The following is a 23,160-nucleotide window of genomic DNA, read 5'->3' as shown; positions in this document are numbered from 1 at the left end:
TTTAAAGATCTTGCAATTGTTAATCCATTAATCATTTATCTTTCAGACATAATTTACAGAATCACTTTATGTAATGTAGATCAAAAGAAACAGGCAATAAATAAATCTATCACCCTTATATATATCAAACATCTAATATATATATTTGTGCATTCAATTATGAGGTCAAATATTTGTATATTGAATTGTATATTGAAGGATCTATATAATTATGTTAGACAGAGGTTGAAAGGTAATGTGGTCAATTTGATTGACAGTTTAGGAGGTGGGGCATTGTAGTTAAAGGTCTACCTTGTCTCTGATTGTTTGTTGATAATGACAGTTGTCAATCATACTATTGTATCAATACTCAATTATCTAATGGCTAATCAAAATGTTTTAAAAAAAGCCTGCACATCAACGCACCTTAATGACATACATTCTTAAATGAACTGCTCCAAAAATATACCCATTTTTTTCAGTTTATATGTGTATTATGTGCACATACATGAGAACTATAGGGAACTATATTTCAGTGTGAATACATTTAGTAATAGTAGCTAACCTGTCGTGTAGTTAGGGAGGCCAGTGCCTAAGTAAAGATTTAGAACAAGTTCTAATCTTTCCAAAAATGACTTGCTTCCAAATATGCAATGTTTTGTTTTATTTGCAATTGAATGGAGATAAACAAATTGTATTTTACATTAATCCTACATGAAACTTTTTTTGTTTAAAATTACTCATTTGGAAAAATGGCTTCAAACAATGCTTATTTGTAAGTTCACCTCATATGAAGGTAATAATTGTATATTGTCTAAAGTTACATGAGGTATTGGATAAAAGAAGATGTGGTACTGTTTAGGGTAACGGGCAGAATCAATTTGCGCCAATTGCAGTTTTGAAAAGGTATTAATTGCGCCACTCTCTTTTATTTTGATGGTATTAATTGCGCCAATAAATGAAATGAAATTGCGCCACATTTACCTGTTAATATGTTTTACCTATATCATACCTGTACATGTTTTACCTATATCAAGACAAGACTAATACTTTATTAAAGTCTCGCCACTTGTTACATATAAAATATACAGCTTTTTAAAACACAAGTTAACAACAAGAGCCACTCTATAAAGAGTTTTGAGAGACTATAAAACAATTTTTCTTAAAATTATAATGCAAATACAAGTCAACTGTCACGAGTATAAAATACATTTTCGCATTATTAAAATTTCATAGCAGATTTTGGCAGTATAAAATACCATATTTTCATTTGTAAAAAGAAATATAATTTTTTCATTATCAGTGTCCAGAATTAGAACGTCAAATTTTGAGAACTGCGTGTAAAAGAAAAGCAACCAATGTGTTGTCAGAGCGACCTTCAAAAATAATAAATTCAGAGATCTTCAAAATTGAAGAAGAAAATTTAGAAAAGAAAGATTTAAAATATGTGTGTCAGTCTATGTATAGGGAGAGAAGAAAACTGCGTCCGGCTTAATCTAAAAATCGAGCAGACAGAATTTCACAGAATATTGGATGATATTGGTGTTGTTACAAACAAAGATGATGACTTTGTATTGTGTAACGATCCAGAAAGCGGTATAATTTTATTAGGATGCGAGGCTAATTTGAAATTTCAGTGTACAATGTCAGAGGAATTTTTTGCTGTTGGTACCTAGTCAATCATTAAGTTGTTATATATAAATAAAAATATATAAAATTGGCGCAATTAGATAATTATTTTATTGGCGCAAATGATACCTATAGTTTTGAAAATTAGGTGGCGCAAAAGAGGTATTGGCGCAATTAAGTTGTGGCGCAAATGAGTTACTTTTTGGCGCAAAAAGATATCGCCCAGGGTAATAACGTAACAACTAGTACTTGCAAAGGACTTGATGATAAAACTGGATAGCTGTCTTTCCATAATCATGAATATTATGAACATTTTCAGACAACATACAACAAAATAAGGCTGGTTTTCCAAAAAATTTCAAATTTATGTAAAAATACAAAAAAGTAAATTTTAAATACAGAAAACATTGGCCCAATATTTTCACATGAAATGTGTTTTCTTAAGAATGTTGAAAAGATATAATAAAACCTAAGCTTCAATAGACAGATAGTTATACATACTTCTATCATCAGCCTTCAACCTTTCAGCAAGTTCCTGATTGGAGCCAGTGGTATTTAGACCTCTATCAGTTAAAGTGTTTGTAAGTTGAAATGATGACATCTTATCTGGTCGTAAACATGGTCCTGTTGACTGCAAGATATCCTAAAATAATAGTTGAATAATGAGTTATAGGAAGTTGGAATCACTTTATCAAAACATAGCACTCAAAATAAACAATCTCAACAAATCTCTTTATCAAAACATAGCAAGGCACTCAAAATAAACAATCTCAACAAATCTCTTTATCAAAACATAGCAAGGCACTCAAAATAAACAATCTCAACAAATCTCTTTATCAAAACATAGCAAGGCACTCAAAATAAACAATCTCAACAAATCACTTTATCAAAACATAGCAAGGCACTCAAAATAAACAATCTCAACAAATTTCTTTATCAAAACTTAGCAAGGCACTCAAAATAAACAATCTCAACAAATCACTTTATCAAAACATAGCAAGCACTCAAAATAATCAATCTGAACAAATCACTTTATCAAAACATAGCAAGGCACTCAAAATAAACAATCTCAACAAATCTCTTTATCAAAACATAGCAAGGCACTCAAAATAAACAATCTCAACAAATCACTTTATCAAAACATAGCAAGGCACTCAAAATAAACAATCTCAACAAATTTCTTTATCAAAACTTAGCAAGGCACTCAAAATAAACAATCTCAACAAATCACTTTATCAAAACATAGCAAGCACTCAAAATAATCAATCTGAACAAATCACTTTATCAAAACATAGCAAGGCACTCAAAATAAACAATCTCAACAAATCACTTTATCAAAACATAGCAAGGCACTCAAAATAAACAATCTCAACAAATCTCTTTATCAAAACATAGCAAGGCACTCAAAATAAACAATCTCAACAAATCACTTTATCAAAACTTAGCAAGGCACTCAAAATAAACAATCTCAACAAATCAATTTATCAAAACATAGCAAGGCACTCAAAATAAACAATCTCAACGAATCACTTTATCAAAACATAGCAAGGCACTCAAAATAAACAATCTCAACAAATCACTTTATCAAAACATAGCAAGGCACTCAAAATAAACAATCTCAACAAATCACTTTATCAAAACATAGCAAGGCACTCAAAATAAACAATCTCAACAAATCTCTTTATCAAAACATAGCAAGGCACTCAAAATAAACAATCTCAACAAATCTCTTTATCAAAACATAGCAAGGCACTCAAAATAAACAATCTCAACAAATCACTTTATCAAAACATAGCAAGGTACTCAAAATAAACAATCTCAACCAATCACTTTATCAAAACATAGCAAGGCACTCAACATAATCAATCTCAACAAATCACTTTATCAAAACATAGCAAGGCACTCAAAATAATCAATCTCAACAAATCTCTTTATCAAAACATAGCAAGGCACTCAAAATAAACAATCTCAACAAATCACTTTATCAAAACATAGCAAGGCACTCAAAATAAACAATCTCAACAAATCACTTTATCAAAACATAGCAAGGCACTCAAAATAAACAATCTCAACAAATCACTTTATCAAAACATAGCAAGGAACAATCTCAACAAATCACTTTATCAAAACATAGCAAGGCACTCAAAATAAACAATCTCAACAAATCACTTTATCAAAACATAGCAAGGCACTCAAAATAAACAATCTCAACAAATCACTTTATCAAAACATAGCAAGGCACTCAAAATAAACAATCTCAACAAATCACTTTATCAAAACATAGCAAGGCACTCAACATAATCAATCTCAACCAATCACTTTATCAAAACATAGCAAGGCACTCAAAATAATCAATCTCAACAAATCTCTTTATCAAAACATAGCAAGGCACTCAAAATAAACAATCTCAACAAATCACTTTATCAAAACATAGCAAGGCACTCAAAATAAACAATCTCAACAAATCACTTTATCAAAACATAGCAAGGCACTCAAAACATAGCAAGGCACTCAAAATAAACAATCTCAACAAATCACTTTATCAAAACATAGCAAGGCACTCAAAATAAACAATCTCAACAAATCACTGTATCAAAACATAGCAAGGCACTCAAATAAACAATCTCAACAAATCACTTTATCAAAACATAGCAAGGCACTCAAAATAAACAATCTCAACAAATCTCTTTATCAAAACATAGCAAGGCACTCAAAATAAACAATCTCAACAAATCACTTTATCAAAACATAGCAAGGCACTCAAAATAAACAATCTCAACGAATCTCTTTATCAAAACATAGCAAGGCACTCAAAATAAACAATCTCAACAAATCACTTGATCAAAACATAGCAAGGCACTCAAAATAATCAATCTCAACAAATCTCTTTATCAAAACATAGCAAGGCACTCAAAATAAACAATCTCAACAAATCACTTTATCAAAACATAGCAAGGCACTCAAAATAAACAATCTTAACAAATCTCTTGATCAAAACATAGCAAGGCACTCAAAATAAACAATCTCAACAAATCACTTGATCAAAACATAGCAAGGCACTCAAAATAAACAATCTCAACAAATCACTTTATCAAAACATAGCAAGGCACTCAAAATAAACAATCTCAACAAATCTCTTTATCAAAACATAGCAAGGCACTCAAAATAAACAATCTCAACAAATCACTTTATCAAAACATAGCAAGGTACTCAAAATAAACAATCTCAACAAATCTCTTTATCAAAACATAGCAAGGCACTCAAAATAAACAATCTCAACAAATCACTTTATCAAAACATAGCAAGGCACTCAAAATAAACAATCTCAACAAATCTCTTTATCAAAACATAGCAAGGCACTCAAAATAAACAATCTCAACAAATCACTTTATCAAAACATAGCAAGGCACTCAAAATAATCAATCTCAACAAATCTCTTTATCAAAACATAGCAAGGCACTCAAAATAAACAATCTCAACAAATCACTTTATCAAAACATAGCAAGGCACTCAAAATAAACAATCTCAACAAATCACTTTATTAAACATAGCAAGGCACTCAGAACATAGCAAGGCACTCAAAATAAACAATCTCAACAAATCACTTTATCAAAACATAGCAAGGCACTCAAAATAAACAATCTCAACAAATCACTTTATCAAAACATAGCAAGGCACTCAAAACATAGCAAGGCACTCAAAATAAACAATCTCAACAAATCACTTTATCAAAACATAGCAAGGCACTCAAAATAAACAATCTCAACAAATCACTTTATCAAAACATAGCAAGGCACTCAAAATAAACAATCTCAACAAATCACTTTATCAAAACATAGCAAGGCACTCAAAATAAACAATCTCAACAAATCACTTTATCAAAACATAGCAAGGCACTCAAAACATAGCAAGGCACTCAAAATAAACAATCTCAACAAATCTCTGTATCAAAACATAGCAAGGCACTCAAAATAAACAATCTCAACAAATCACTTTATCAAAACATAGCAAGGCACTCAAAATAAACAATCTCAACAAATCACTTTATCAAAACATAGCAAGGCACTCAAAATAAACAATCTCAACAAATCACTTTATCAAAACATAGCAAGGCACTCAAAATAAACAATCTCAACAAATCACTTTATCAAAACATAGCAAGGCACTCAAAATAAACAATCTCAACAAATCTCTGTATCAAAACATAGCAAGGCACTCAAAATAAACAATCTCAACAAATCTCTTTATCAAAACATAGCAAGGCACTCAAAATAAACAATCTCAACAAATCACTTTATCAAAACATAGCAAGGCACTCAAAATAAACATTCTCAACAAATCTCTTTATCAAAACATAGCAAGACACTCAAAATAAACAATCTCAACAAATCACTTTATCAAAACATAGCAAGGCACTCAAAATAAACAATCTTAACAAATCACTTTATCAAAACATAGCAAGGCACTCAAAATAAACAATATCAACATAATTTATCATTTAATTATCTAGATTAAAAAGTAAAATAAGGTATTTTTTCTCAAAGGAAGATCATTGAGAGCACTGGTATCATGTAGGAGGTGAATTGTTAAATCAAAATCTTAATGTAACTATAACCAGAATTGTCAAATAATGATAACAATGATATATTGTGATATTGTTTTAGGAGGGTATAAGTACATGGACGTACCTATACTCATACAGAAATGATGGGAAAGTGACTGCAACCAAACTACCCTAATTTTCCATTGATCACCACAATAGAGCTTTTAATAAACAGCTGCGCTATGAGCGCATAATACGCCCGACGTCTTGTGTGGAAGCAATAACCATATATTGTTTTTGAGACACGGCGGGATATGTGAAACCCCCAACCCTGTTTTTTTTTTTTACAAAAAACTAAATATCACTAAAATAAAATTTTGAATCAAAACCAAAAAGTATACAGATCTTAAGATTAATATAACAAAGAAGTGTGTAAAGTTTAAAGCAATAATCATAAATTATTTTTGAGATACGGCGCGACATGTAAAAAAAACCTCCCCTGTTTAACAAAATACTCAATAACTCCAAAATAAAGTTTTGAATCATCACCAAAAAGTATACAGATCATTAGATTAATATAACAAAGAAGTGTGTAAAGTTTTAAGCAATAATCATAAATTGTTTTTGAGATACGGCACAACATGTAAAAAAAACCTCCCCCTTTTTTACAAAATACTCAATAACTCAAAAATGAAATTTTGAATCATCACCAAAAAGTATACAGATCTTAAGATTAATATAACAAAGAAGTGTTTAAAGTTTTAAGCCATAATCAAGAATTGTTTTTGAGATACAGTGCGACATGTGAAAAAAAACACACCCCTGTTTTAGTTACAAAGTGCCGTAACTCAAAAAGTTTTAATCTTATTTTCACCAAAAAGTATACAGATCATTTGACCATCATAAGAAACAACTATGTTAAGTTTCATGAAATTTGGATAAGTTGTTCTCAAGTTACAGTACGACATGTTTACGCCGGACAGATGGACAGACAGACGGACGGACGGACGGACGGACGGACGGACGGACAGACGGACGGACACAGGACATTTGTATACCATAATACGTCCCGTCAAAATTTTGACGGGCGTATAAAAATTGGCAAGTGTTCAAATAAGAAGATAAAGATACATCCAGTTTAGTACATTCTGACATATTTTCTCAAGCAAAATACCTCAGGTAATCCAAGAGCTTCTAACAGTTTCCCCTTTAGTAGCTGTTTTCCTTCTTCTAGTTTCTTTATTGCTGCTTCTTTAATTGTACTTTTTATTGAGTCAAGGCTTAGATATGCCTTATAATCAATGTTCCAAGCTGAAATCAAATACTATAATTAAATCCAGTGAATGGGATTATACAATAAAATCATTTCCATATCAGCAGCCATTACATAAAAACCCACAAGTACATTTCTCAATCCTACCTAACTGTTCATCAAAACTATCAAATACTGCAAGCATTTTTTATTTACCTTCATAAGAAGACTTAAAGAAAACATTTGTTTATGGAAAGTATTGTTATAACATTTCTATAATAAATGTTACATTCAGTCACAAGTTCTTCATAGAACTTTTGCATTTATATGATCAAGAGACTTATACAAATTCAGGTACCTGTTGTTCAGTGGTTGTCATTTGTTAATGTGCTGCATAAGTGTTCTTCATTTTTTACATAGATTAGATCATTGGTTTTCCTGTTTGAATAGATTTACACTAGTCACTGTGGGGCCCTTTATAGCTTGCTGTTTGGTGTGAGCCAAGTCTCTGAGTTGAAGGCCAGACTTTGACATATAATGGTTTACTTTTACAACTTGTGACTTGGATGGAGAGTTGTCTTATTGGCACTCAAACCACACCTTCTTATTTCTATATAAAACTATATTTCAATGAGAACTTACAAAAACTACAATCCAATGTCTGTATAACAAGCTGTGGTAAAGTTTTATGTAGATCATCATATATTGTATGTAGGTAATAGTTTGGTAGAGAGTATGATATATCCTTCAGTAACTGTTCATCTATGCCAGATCCAATACCTACAGTAACTATTCTTATGTTGGCATTTTTACACTTTGCAGCTTCTGTCACTACTGGATTAGCTCCCTTGTTATTTTTACCATCTGTTAAGAGTACAAGGTAATTCTGTGCATCGAAGCGATCACCCTTATTACTAACAAACATCTCCTCACATGCATATCTGAAAGCATCAGCTATATCTGTATAGGAGCCTTTCTTGTAAACAGCACTGGAAAATGTCTCCTTAATTGATGTACTGCTGTACTGGGTGTTTAGATCTAATAGTGATCTGGAAGTACCTGTCCCAGCAAAAAGCGTGACACCAATCCGGACTAAATCTTCACCAATAGCAAGTTTATCCACAGTGTTTGATAAAGCTGTCATGGTGGACTTGAAATTACTTTCTCCAACACTTCCAGATTCATCAACTACAAATACCACATCTACAGGGACAACTGTCTTGCAGTCTGAAATACATCAAAATTTATACAACAGAGGAGAAATTTACAGAATAAAAAAGATTTGAAGATGTGTCAATGAGTGATTCCTTCAAATTTAGCATTTTCTATATTCAAAAAGTGTAAGGGGTTTATATAATTTGAGGAAAATAACTATAAGGCCTGTTTAGATAGCAATAACAAAGAGTTGAAAACTTGACAGTGTTTTACCAGGTATTTTGAGTAATAAATAGTTTACATACATGGACTTAAAATATGAAATTAAGCTCTGCAATGCAAGCCCATACATGACATAGTCTAAATTGAGGCCCTTACTTTTCTGTAGCTCTTGAAATATTTTCATTAAAAGTTTACTTTACACAATTGGTTTTTGAACCAAACCTGTATCCTTTACAAAAACAAGTAAAATATGACCTGACTATGACCTTTATAAACATGAGTGCCGCACTGATCTATAGCTTTTTACCTTTTTCTTTTAAGCTAGAGAATACATTTTTTGCGATGCATTTTCTATGAGGTAACTAAGCATTATTGCACAGTTGATTACAGCAATACATCAGTGTTAAAAATTCCATGGCAGATTTCACTACGTGTGTGTTGTTTTATTCTGGCATATAGTGCCCGTGACACTAAAAGTATTAGGTAATTGCAGGCAAATTCTAATATTTATCTTTGGTAAGTTTTATTTTAAATATAAACAAAACAATTGTGTATTGTATATGGTACATTATAGAAGAGCAATGAGGTTAATGATTGTTCTACCTTGTGGCCATGTAATAGATCCATCAGTTTTACATATAGGCAGAGGTAATACAGCATTGGCTAACAAACTAAATTCTGCCAAACAATTACTAGCATCCTCACGCTGACATAATCCCAGTGTAACAGATGCCAATAATCCAGTATCTGTCTTCTGTATATCATATCTACGTAAATAACAAGAGAATAACATATGTAGTTTTCTCCTTCATGCTATATTATAAGCATATAAATCAGAGTGCTTTAAAAATGATTCTGCATTCAATAATAAAATAAATTACTATTTTTCTATTCCAAACAGTACTTCAATCTTTAAAACATATTTATAAAATCAAAAAATGTCCCCCATATTTCATGGGTCATTCATTCTCCGGTCAAGTGTTTTAAAATTATAGTTTAAATAATTGGAGAATTATGTCCTTGCTTGCATATAACAATATAAATGGGACATTTCTCCAGAACAGTAAAGGTGGCACCACCAAAATTTGAACTTGATCTTTCTTGTGGTACAATGTATAAATAAACATTCTGTTTAATTTCACAACATTTTGGATGAGGCAAACTTAAGATAGAGAACAAAAACAAAAAATTCAGCTATTCTTCCATCTGTAAAGGAGCATAGCTCTTAAACGGTGGATTTCAACTATGATCTGGGTTTTTCTTTTGTGATTTTAACTTATTCCAACCTTTGTGGAGTGTTCTAGAATTATTAACAAACTATTTCAACTTCTATCTGACAATGGAAAAAAAAATTTCCATAAAAAATACCGCAAACGTTTACCAACGATTTGAAATTACAGGAGTATAATTAGATGTTTTTGAACAGTTACAAAAAATTTTACTTGATTTCTTATGGTGAAAAAGGGATGAGGAATGTACCAATGTGAACTATATACAAGGCTGATAATGATATGTATTTCTAATTTAATAATTAACTTTTCAATATTAACTTGAAACAGATGTACTTTAATAAATTATTCCAAAACAAGAATGTGTCCAAAGTACACGGATGCCCCACTCGCAGTATCCTTTTCCATGTTCCATGGACCATGAAATTGGGTAATAATCTAATTTTGCATTAAAATTAGAAAGATTATACTATAGAGAACATATGTAATAAGTTTCAAGTTGATTGGACTTCAATTTCATCAAAAACTACCTTGACCAAAAACTTTAACCAGAAACTCCCATTTTCATTTTCTATGTTCAGTGGACCGTGAAATTGGGGTCAAAAGTCTAATTTGGCTTTAAAATTAGAAAGATCATATCATAAGCAACAAGTGTAGTAAGTTTCAAGTTGATTGGACTTCAGCCTCATCAAAAACTACCTTGACTAAAAACTTTAACCTGAACAGACACACAGATGGACGAACGGTACGACTGACGAATGGATGGATGGATGGACAGACATACGAACAGAAGCACAGACCAGAAAACATAATGCCCCTCTACTATTGTAGGTGGGGCATAAAAATAAATAGTCATTCTAATGCAACATTGCTTGTAAGGTTCAATTTGATTGGATAACATCATGAATTTTCATGGCATCAATAGAAAATTGATGCTATCAAAATGTACGCACAAGCGCAGACACCTTATAGCAGATTTTAAATGTATGATTTGAGGTTGTTTTCTATCAGTTTCATAAGAATGGAGATAACAATATTGTATTTTAATCTAAAACAGCATCAATTGATGATTTGAGGGTCACAAATACCTATTTACTTGCTCTGCTAACATGCCCCAGTAAACTTAATTTTCGACCATCAAATCACCTATTGGACAATAAAATATTACAGTTATCTATTAATTATAATACTACTTTACTTACTTTAATACTCCATCTATTCCTCCCATGATGTCAAATTTTAAACCTGTATGTATTTCATCTGACAAACCTGTATAATATAGAAATTTGTATGTATTTAATCTTACAAACCTGTATAAAATAGAAACCTGTATGTATTTAATTTGACAAACCTGTATAAAATAAATAAGTTATTACATTCAAGTTTATTGTTTTATATTTTTGTTCAACACATGATAAAATGACCATCATTACAATACTAGGAAAAATTCTTTTTATTAAATGAGAATTATTCAAAATTTGCATATTTAACATTAAACTTTATCTAAAATATTTATAAACTCTTTACTTCTTTTCAGGGGAGATAAATCAGAGATAAAAAAATGAAATATTTTTTAAATCATATTTTACTTTTCATGGGAGATAAGTGAGGTACAAAAAAAAAAGAATATTTCCAGACAATCTGGTTGCAGTCTTTTAATGGACAACTCCAGCATACATGAAATGTAATGAAACAATGACAATGTCATCTAGGATCTTTATTGTATTGTCAGCTTCAAACTATATATTCCTAGGTGTAGTAAATTAAGATATACAATTACCATCATATCCCATATCAAACTTGAGTGTGTAGTTATGCTCTCCTATCCCAAAACTAAACTGGTAATGACAAGGATCATATCTGGCGTAGGCTTTAATGGTGTACAGGAACATAAGAAACTTAACATTCATACAACACTCCAGACCTAGACACATGGAGTCATAGGTACAGTACATATTATCTGGTGTAGTAATATACATCCATGGACACCCTGTAATATACAATACATACATGGTTTTAGATGGTACAGTGAATTTTCTGGATATTTGCATAATCAGATGAAATTATGCTATTTAGGGTATGCTTATATCTGAATAGAAAAATTACAAGGTTGAACAAGATAGATATTAACAAGAATGTGTCCATAGTACACGGATGCCCCACCAGGCGCGTAGCTCCCTATACGCTAACATGCAGTTGCATGCACATCGATTCGGCATGCAAAAACAATAATGGCAAAATAAAAATTTATAAATTGAATGTTAAAGGAAACACCTATGTTGTCACTTTTTTAATTGATGAAATATCATTAAATAACGGCATTTGGTTTCAAAATTAGTTTTATTGGAGATGATGGCAAAATTGGACAGTAACTTGTATCTTTTACAAGATTTGAATGTGTAATACTCAGTCTAAGAAATGTAGTTTTGGAGCACATATTACAGTGTACAGTTCATCAGTTTGGAATGAGATGTACCAATCCGCATTAGATTTATCAGAACCCTTCGATATCATTGAAAATATGCCGAGGCGATGTGGTTGACAAACTACCGGAGTCAATCACCCTGCCAACACGTCAAAACAGTATTGGAAAGTCTCATTATTTTTTGCGTTCATAGACCATATGATAAGGGAACTGGAAAATCGCTTCTTTGCGCTGTATCTGCTTCATCGTGTTGTAGGAAATATAACAAACGAACAAATCTCAACATTGTCTGAGACATACGAAACTGACCTGGCAAGTAATTTTGACGAATTAAATTGGGAGGTCGCTCGATGCCGAACAGGTACGCTGGTTTATAACATCTCGCGAGTGCTACCATGGAGATCTATCAGTGTACTACGTATGTTGAAAACAAATGTATGATCAACAATGAACAATGAGATGCAGTTACTAGCATTACTGCATATTCATTGATATTTCAGTGTGAATATTGACAAAGTAATAGAGAAGATTGTTTCTGCCTAGACCCAAAGAGCAGATTTTGGACAATTTTGAGTAAATTCTGTATCACAAATATGGGTTGTTATGTATTACTCTGTTCAGAAGATTTATTAATAGTTTTATAATCATAATTTTTTTATAAGTCCTGACTACATATAGCTCCTCTTTAAACTGTCCTATGTCCGAAAATTGAAAAAAAAACATTTTCTGCATAAAAGGGTCCCACAAAATTGTTTGCACATCATTTTATTCTAGCTACACCCCTGTCCACTCCCACTATCATTTTCTGTGTTTAGTGGACCGTGAAATTTGGGTAAAAACTCTAATTTGGCATTTAAATTAGAAAGATCATATCACAGGGAACATGTATACTTAGTTTCAAGTTGATTGGACTTCAACTTCATCAAAAACTACCTTGACCAAAAACTTTAACCTGAAATTTGCACTATCATTTTCTATGTTCAGTGAACTGTGAAATTGGGGTCAAAACACTAATTTGGCATTAAAATTTGAAAGATCATATCATAGGCACATGTGTACTGAGTTTCAAGTTGATTGGACTTCAACTTCATCAAAATCGAACTTGACCAAAAACTTTAACCTAAAGCGGGACGAACAGACAGAAGGATAGACAGAAGTACAGACGGAAGGACAAACAGACGTACAAACCAGAAAACATAATGCCCCTCTACTATCATAGTTGGGGCATAATAAAAAAAATCCCCTAAAAAAGAAAAAGAGCTATGATCCATACACTGTTTCATTGACCTTGATAGTTTCATTTTCTGCAAAGATTAAATGAATATTGTCATGAAGTATCAATTGGAGGGTAAATAAACAGTTTTTTATGCATAATAATATTTGATACCATATGTAAGTCAAATTTTGAAGAAGAAAAAAGTTTTGAGAATGATATTACTTTTGTCAGGTGTTGTGAGTCTGGTGATCATCTGTTCTCTCGATCCATCACTTGATTTTCCACGCTCCAACAGTTCTTGTTTAAGCTGATCATCTGTTGCCTGTGCTGGATTTAGACATGGTTTGTTATCTATCAGTTTCTGAAAGTAATCAAGTATCTTTGAAATATACTCTTAACCAACTTCAAATCGTGAGAGATTTATTTTCACACATGGAAAAATAATGTAAATATAAATCGTCGTGAACATGCAAAAGTTAGATATTTCCATATCAAGTAAATTTTGAAATCATGAAATGGGCTATAAAGGACTCAAAGAGAAAGAAAGAATCTGTGAAAATAAGTTGTCCTTCATATATAAAGCTGATGGTAAAACAAATACTTATTTCAATATTAGTATTTGAAATAATTTCATCATGAAATCATAGAGTTTAAGAGCAAATTTTATTGAAAAACAATTTTTCATATAAGAATATACATTTTCTATGCTTTAAGCATGGTAAGCTAATTTTACTTTGAAAATTTACCTTTATAGACTTGAGAACATCAGCTAACTTTTGTTTACTGTCTGTCATGCCAAGTTTATCCAGAAATTCTATAATATCTCCTAACTTTAATTTTTTCAATGAAAATCTTTTCATGAAACTGTCAGCTTTCTTTAGAAGTGTAGAAAACATATCTATAAAAAAATAACAATATTTTATTTTGAAATAAACAATAACTTGATCTTCTCTAGAGCAATGTTATCTTGCAAGAACAATCTTCCTATTTTTTAATCATCTTCTTTAAATTTTGGGTTCAAATGAAAGTACTGTTACATCTTTATTATTAAGCTAATTATGACCAGGGGTCGAAATTAGCGCTAGTCCAGTAGTCTGGGACTAGTAAAATTTGCATCGGACCAGTAGATTTTGTCAGCTGGTGGTCAGGCGGACCAGTAGAAATTTGTCGATAAAAATCACTGATTGCATCGCAATCTCCGTTTGTTTACAAAACAATTTACCTGTGAAATCAATTACACGGTACTGGGGGGTATTACAATATTATTGATCAAGTTAATTAATATCTCGGTGAGCGTCCTTCACAACAATATAAAATGTGTAAATTTTTGGAAGGAGTTAAACCGTCGGACAAAAAAATTAAGATAACTGAAAATCAAAAGGAAGATCGAAATAAAGTATACGAAAGTGACAAAAGGAAACGCAAATACCAAAAATCATGAGAAAAAGATCGTGAATGGTTGCATTATATAGTAGATCGGAATTTAATGAACTGTACAATATGTGAAAATTTGCAGTGACAGACCTAGATAGGAAATGTATTTTCGTAACTGGATCATCAAATTTCAGATTGGATTCTGTACATGCTCATGAGCAATCAGAACAGCACAAAAAATCTACGGCAATAAAAGACAGAATAAAGACTATTCCTTTGTCTAACTTATGTAAACGAAAGCAGCAAAATAAAATTAAACATCTATCATTTATATTAGTGTTTGTCAAATGAATGTCATTTTTGCAGGACCAGTAGATTTGGAGCCGGACTAGTAGAGTTTTCAGGTCACTGGTCCGGCTGGCCAGTACACAAAAAAGCTTAAATTCCACCCCTGATTATGACATACACTTAATGCAAAAATAAATACCTCAGATAGTGTAAACAGAACAAAGTATGAACATATATCATACTAATGAAACTTATATACTAGTTTTGTAGTATAATGTATTGTAAGTTATTGCTCAATAATGACCACTACAAGTGTTAGTTTAACTGGCAGTTGATGAGCAAAAGATGTATATAAGTTATAAATGGCAAAGCATTCTCACATAAAGCTTGAAACTTAAATTCAGGATGCTCTGATTTTAAGTTACTGACAGAAGGAAGGAGGGATAAAAAACACATGGGGTAAAACAGTTTACTTCTTACTTAGAAAGTCAGGTACACTAATTTCGCAATTACCGGTACTTATAATGATTTTTTTTAATTGTATCTTTAGTTAAATTAATGTTCCGGATCATATGAGTATTTGGACCACATGCGTATGGTCATGACCGTATGGGTATATACTCATATGGTCTGACCGTACGCGTATGGTCGGGGTAATAATTATTAATAAATTTACAGTTAATAAAACTCTTCATAAAGTATGGCTCTTCCAGTTGTCACGTCATTAAAAAGATGATACCAAAGGTAATTTTATTATATTATGAATATAAAAAGATTTTAACTAAATAAAATAAGCAGTATCACATATTATTAGTTACATAGTGTGCTAGTGACCTAATACGGTATATATGGGGTCAGTAAATTCCATATGCAGTAAGTCTACCTACTATCTTAACGTGTGAAATTTAGACCTAACAATGAGCTTGTCTTCAATACTGTTAGCAATAAGAAACTACTCCATTGATCTTACAAAAACAGATACCAACAATAACAACTTGTTAGGTTGAAATGTGTTGTATGAATTTATTTCAATCTTAAACATCAATTTTTTCGTCTGTTGAAACCTTTACGATTTTTTCTGAGTACCGTTTTGTTTTTATAAAGGGACGTAACACCACTACTAACTGTGTATGAAATAAGTTGGAGTAGTTTCTTAATGCAAACAGTATTGAAGACAAGCTCATTGTTAGGTCTAAATTTCACACGTTAAGATAGTAGGTAAGATAAATTTGTTACATAGTGTGCTAGTGACCTAATACGGTATATATGGGGTCAGTTAATTCCATATGCAGTGAGTGCGAATGAAATAAGCCCTGCCTCCCTACTACCTTATATGGAATATAAAGGGACGTAACACCACTACTAACCGTGGATGAGATAAGCCCCGCCTCCCTACTAACCTAATATGAACTTTACACGGTCTCCACGAGGGCGCTTTTAATCAATCACATTCCTAGAAATGTATAGAAGGTAAGATAATTGATTTTACACATTTTATACCTATTATCGATTTGTAATTACCCTTTTAATCAAAGCCTTAAAGGCTGTAAAAGCAATTGCTGTCATGTTAATGTTTGGGGACTTTTATTTTTCATCCACATATATATAATAATTAAACCTGACATGAGTGTTGTCTAGTTAGAAGTAAGAAGGTTTTAACTTTATATAAATAAAAGACTTTAGCAGAAAGTCATTTTTAATATGTTTTATATTTCACAAGGAGACAACACGTTTACCAGGCTAAAGTTGGGGTCAAATATACATGTGCTGAAACATATAACTCAAAAAGAAATCATCATGGATTATCCCCTGGTAGTGTTTGTAACTGGGCAATAATTTCCTTTATTGATTTAATTTTCACAATTTTCATTATTAATTTATATTTAACCATTAACACAAATGATTAAGTTAAAACATTTCAACTTTCCAGACGCAAATGTTAAAAAACGGGAAAGAAATAAAATATCTTACAAGACATAAACATGTAAAGAATAAATATATATTTCAGCTTAATAAAAATATTTTCATAATGGTACTTTGGGCCAACTAAAATTAATTAGTAGATTTTCATCCAAATTTTTGAAAAAAATGGGGCGGGTGGGAGGATTTTATTTTTTAAATTTTATTTCATATGAAACCTTCTTTTCACGTGTTATTCGATCATATATGCAAGTGTAATAATAAGATTATATCATGTAACTACATCATTAGGTATCGTGTATAAGACAATAACAATCAAAACCAAGGAGTAACCAAAGACTCATAAAACAAAAAAACATTTGCACCAACAGTTACAAATAATAAGTAGGAAACAACACAAACTCCACAAAAAACCAGGAATGAAATCAGGTGCTCCGGAAAGGTACGCATTTCCTGTACCGTATACGGCACCTGTCATGTTATTTGTTTGTTCTGTTCAGTAATGATGGAAGGTTGTTATGACTGAGCAAGAATATCACTGAGATATAATTTCTGACACACTTTTGTCATAATGGCCAATCAGCTCATGATGGCAACCATACTTGAGTGATGACCTTAATTTGATGATTCATAGCCCTGTCTTAGCAACTTTTGAGAAAGCAGTATTCCTCGTTCAACAAAATCAGCGTACATGTACTTTGAGCTAGCTCTAGAGTAACGTATCAATATTGAGACACATTTACTCCATATGCTGGTGCCGCTTTTTCTAATTCGTATTCAAGTATATATCTCTGATTGGCCACCACTGTTCTACATGTAATTGCCGCTTTAGAAACCTATTTTATAGTAAACAGCAGAAATGTGAGGAAATGCTCTCTTCAGTTGGACTACCTACATGAAATATATTTTGCTTTCTAAGCTATGTTTTGTTGTCCGAATAAAAATCCATTGGTATGCAACACGAGTACGATAAGTACAGAATAAAATGAAAACTCAAACAGTGTTGAAATAATAGGGTTGGTCCTTAATATGCAAGATGCAAATATAATTACAATGTAGAACATAGTTGTTTAATGACTCTATCGTGGGTATTGGGACAGAGGATGTTTGCTGGGTTTTTTTTTTTACAAAAAAACGAAAGGCATGGATAAATTTATTTCTAAGAGCTTGCTGTAAATTAATAAATTAAAAATGCGTATGTTTGTCGATTTTTTGAACTCAATATACGGTCATTAATCTAAAAAGTTCATGCTTGTGTCAATTTCTTTATTCCAGTCAAATGTGTTTCACGATTCTGACGCTTTTGGGTTTCCTTCACAGTCCAAATTTCTTGACACAAAGTCATTGTATAAATAAAATAAATCCAAGGTGTTTTACTCGCAAACATTTGTCATTTGTGACATAGTGTACGGCGATTTGCGTTCTTGGACACAGCGAATATTTCACGCCCTTCTCATAATCAATCTTTTAATTTATTCTCGGTAAATGATGTTGTCATCATAGATCAGCAGAATATATCGACTTAATCATCCAGTTAGAATATTTTAAGCAATACGAAAACCGAAATTTAAAACAGGAAGTTTTACACGAAACGAAATATCGACGGTTACCGGTAACGGAAATGAACAAAATCCGGAAATCGCAATTTTTTCAAAAATAAAAAAAATCGGGGCGGGCGGGGATGAAAATCTATCAATTAATTTTAATTGGCCTTGTCATCATTTTTAAAACTAAGTTCCAAACATTATTGCTCAGTTGATATACATGTATGTCCTTCTGATGCGGTACGAGCACAGGCACTTGTTTCTATCCAAAATAGTTTTATATGGATAGCCGACCTTCCTATGGATAGAAACAAGTGCATGTGGGTACGAGATAACTATAATTCTCATGCAATCCCGAAAAGGGGGGGGGGGGGGGGGGGGTCATCACAGACAAACATGACATTAAATCGTTATCACTGATGTATTGTTTAGGGCCAGTTGAAGGACGCCTCCGGGTGCGGGAATTTTTCACTGCATTGAAGACCTGTTGGTGACCTTCTGCTGTTGTATGTTTTTCTATGGTCGGGTTGTTGTCTCTTTGACACATTCCCCATTTCCATTCTCAATTTTATTATACGAACAAGAACAAACAGCTCTACGTTGCTTTGACATTTATCAATTTTCAGGAAACATTGCGAAAAACATGTAAAATAAAATTGCTAACACGGTGGACCGTCGAGTGTCAACAAACGTAGTAGACTTGTTCACTGAAAAGACGAGGATAATGGTTTCATCTGACATTTGTTATGCATTCCCAGTTTTGATCATGATATTTAAAAAGACGTACTTTTTTTCAATCTATGTAACTAGAAAATTCCAAATATTGAAATATCTCTTCATCTGGACCGGCTTGGCATCTGCTACGTTTGGACGGGTCCATTTCATTAGTAAGGTGATCGATAAATATTACGGAGTTTGACAGAAAAGGAAAATGAACTTATTGTTATGTGTTTTCAACAAGGGTTTCGCTCCGCTAAATTATTTGCGCAAACAAAGTTTGTCTATTTTTAGATTACAGGTAATCATTTGACACTACGCATTAACCTGTGTAGTGATTTTGATTTTACGATAAATGTATGAATGAACAATAATTTTATGAATGAACAAGAGCACCTGACCTCTTAAAGAAACACAAATTAAACATATAAAACCGTATTTAATAGGAGATAATTCAGTTAAATTTTCAATACTAAATCAACAACTGAAATGAATCCATATTTTGTTGAAACATCGTACGAACGGCTGAAAACGGAATCGCAGTTATAAAAATGTACTTTTTTTCACTCGGACTTCTATGTTATTTGATAGTCAAACGGTTGACCCTTTAAATACAAAAATACATCTACAAGAACATATTCTGAAACTTCTTAAATCCACTAACGTTTTTTTAAAGTTTCAAGCTATGTTTTGCATTAGAAAACATACATAGGTGTTAAAGAATGACAGACCAGGAGCCTGTTTAACAAAATACTATGGCTTGATATGGGCGGAGTCTCTGATCTGGGTCACAAAGATGGCCATACGCGATAGCATAAAAGCAATTGCTTTAAAAATGGCAACATGTCGACCTTGGAAGATATTTTCCAAAATTTCTTAAAAGAACCGTTATGGAATTATCAAGACCTCGTCATCACTGCACGAAGCTGCTAAGAAGGTTTACTTTTCACTCGAAAGCAAAAAGTGTAACTACAGAGGATTGTGCACAACCAAGACGAGCTCATGCAGAACAGTTATGGTACAGTGACTAGTACCATGTAGAAATAAATTCCACCCTACGCATAAATACAAGAATACAAGTAGCGATGAAAACTAACTACGGCATCAATATTTAATGTTTATGTAGCCTTTGCATTATAAAGTTTATTTTATCATTGAAACGGTTCTAATGCATATTTGAAAAAATACCTATATGGTCCAAAATACTCATATGGTCCGGCCCGATAATAACCAAATGAGTATACGCATATGGTCATTGGCATAGGCATAGGCATATGGTCCAAATACTGGAACATTAAATTAACATTTTGTTATTTTATAATCCTGCACACAAAATATTTTAATATTATCAGCAAATTGAAAAACTAGAGGCTCTAAAGAGCCTGTGTCGCTCACCTTGGTTTATGTGAATATTAAAGGAAGCAGATGGATTCATGACAAAATTGTGTTTTGGTGATGGTGATGTGTTTGTACATCTAACTTTACTGAACATTCTTGCTGCTTAAAATTATCTCTATCTATAATGAACTTGGCCCATTAGTTTCAGTGGAAAATGTTAGTAAAAATTTACAAATTTTATGAAAATTGTTAAAAATTGACTATAAAGAACAATAACTCCTAAGGGGGTCAATTGACCATTTCAGTCATGTTGACTTATTTGTAAATCTTACTTTGCTGAACATTATTGTTGTTTACAGTTTATCTCTATCAATAATAATATTCAAGATAATGACCAAAAACAGCAAAATTTCCTTAAAACTAACAATTCAGGGTCAGGAACCCAACAACGGGTTGTCCGATTCATCTAAAAATTTCAGAGCAGAAAAATGTTGACCTGATAAACAATTTTACCCCATGTCAGATTTGCTCTAAATGCTTTGGGTTTTGAGTTATAAGCCAAAAACTGCATTTTACCCCATGTTCTATTTTTAGCCATGGCGGCCATCTTGGTTTGATGGCCGGGTCACCGGACACATTTTTCAAACTACTAACCCAAAAGATGATTGTGGCCAAGTTTGGATTAAATTGGCCTAGTAGTTTCAGAGGAGAAGATTTTTGTAAAATATTACTAAGATTTACGAAAAATGGTTAAAAATTGACTATAAAGGGCAATAACTCCTAAAGGGGTCAACTGACCATTTCAGTCATGTTGACTTATTTGTAAATCTTACTTTGCTGAACATTATTGCTTTTTACTGTTTATCTCTATCTATAATAATATTCAAGATAATAACCAAAAACAGCAAAATTTCCTTAAAATTACTAATTCAGGGGCAGCAACCCAACAACGGGTTATTCGATTCATCTGAAAATTTCAGGGCAGATAGATCTTCACCTGTTTAACAATTCAACTCCATGTCAGATTTGCTCTAAATGCTTTGGTTTTTGAGTTATGTCTGCATTTTACCCCTATGTTCTATTTTTAGCCATGGCGGCCATCTTGGATGGTTGGCCGGGTCACCGGACACATTTTTTAAACTAGATACCCCAATGATGATTGTGGCCAAGTTTGGTTTAATTTGGCCCAGTAGTTTCAGAGGAGAACATTTTTGTAAAAGTTAACGACGACGACGGACGACGGACGCCGAACGCCAAGTCATGAGAAAAGCTCACTTGGCCTTTTAGGCCAGGTGAGCTAAAAATGAAATTTAAAATACCTTTTGCTCCAGACATTGATCCCGACAACGATCCTGAGTTTTGAAATTTGGAAAACATGCCACTGGGGTTATCTAAAAATTAAAATTATCATCTATAACACCAATAGACTAAATTTCATTTACACATAATTTTTTTTTCTGTCCAAGTAAATCTAATTGCTTTATCACTTGCTTGTAATAGCATTGCTTTAGCATTTGTTTTGCTTTTTTGTATTAAAACATCATTGTTCTAGCACTCGTTTGTAATAGCAGTTATTTAGTATTGTCTTCTGCCTTTGTATTGCTCTAGTACTTATCTGTTTTCTTATACTGCAACCTTATTACTTAAGTATTTATTTGTTTTCTAACTTATTAAATTTTTTTTTCTTAAAACTGCATCCATACCTGTCAACTCACCCGTTTTTTGCGGGTGACACCCGTTATTTTCACCTCTCACCCGGGAGTTTTTCTTTACCCGGCGGGTCCCGGGAATTTCTAACATTACCCGTTTCACCCGGATTTCTGACCGGAATTGTTTCCGGTATTTAGAAGTAATACGACCTTCGGTTTTATCGGTCTTTTTCAATGTAACCAAAAGTCAAAACGATATTTTCAAGGTAAGATTAGTTTTTTAGTGAGTATTATTCAGTTAATTAAATTAAAAAATAGTTTTTCATTTCAAAATTATGTCGGAAAGAAAGTGGTCCCTGTCTGGGCCAGCTTGTTCCACACCAAGTAAAAGGAAAAAGTATTCATGTTCATACAGTAAATGTTGGGAATCGGAATTTAAATGGGTTAAACCAAGTGAAAGGAGCCAGAATGATGCTTATTGCACACTTTGTAATTCACATATCAATGTTAGCGCAGGGGCAAGAAATGATCTTGTCAGACATTCTAAAACAATGACTCATTCAAAGTTGGAAAAATCTCAGGCAGAATCTAAGGGCATGGCATCTTTCTTCACAAAGACCAAAAGTGTTTTGGCTGATAAAGTAACTAATGCAGAAACTTTATTTTCGTACTTTGTGGCT

General features: G+C 32.3%; 1 protein-coding gene across 1 annotated transcript in view; it reads right to left on the bottom strand.

Annotated features, from left to right (window-relative positions):
* Positions 1-23,160, bottom strand: part of LOC143062603 (uncharacterized) — a 142,496-nt gene that overhangs the window by 80,953 nt on the left and 38,383 nt on the right. The window contains exons 28-36 of the mRNA XM_076234267.1: positions 22,151-22,222; positions 14,397-14,548; positions 13,873-14,011; positions 11,790-11,999; positions 11,212-11,278; positions 9,384-9,547; positions 8,046-8,630; positions 7,326-7,462; positions 2,110-2,251 (exon numbers count right to left, since the gene is read on the bottom strand). Of these exons, the coding sequence (XP_076090382.1) occupies positions 2,110-2,251; positions 7,326-7,462; positions 8,046-8,630; positions 9,384-9,547; positions 11,212-11,278; positions 11,790-11,999; positions 13,873-14,011; positions 14,397-14,548; positions 22,151-22,222 (1,668 nt within the window). The remainder of the gene's footprint in view (positions 1-2,109; positions 2,252-7,325; positions 7,463-8,045; positions 8,631-9,383; positions 9,548-11,211; positions 11,279-11,789; positions 12,000-13,872; positions 14,012-14,396; positions 14,549-22,150; positions 22,223-23,160) is intronic.

The sequence above is a fragment of the Mytilus galloprovincialis genome, chromosome 2 (assembly GCF_965363235.1).
Source record: "Mytilus galloprovincialis chromosome 2, xbMytGall1.hap1.1, whole genome shotgun sequence".
In the NCBI taxonomy this organism is placed as follows: Eukaryota; Metazoa; Mollusca; class Bivalvia; order Mytilida; family Mytilidae; genus Mytilus; species Mytilus galloprovincialis.
The sequence above is the reverse complement of the archived record's forward strand: the minus strand, read 5'-3'. Positions and strand labels throughout refer to the sequence as shown.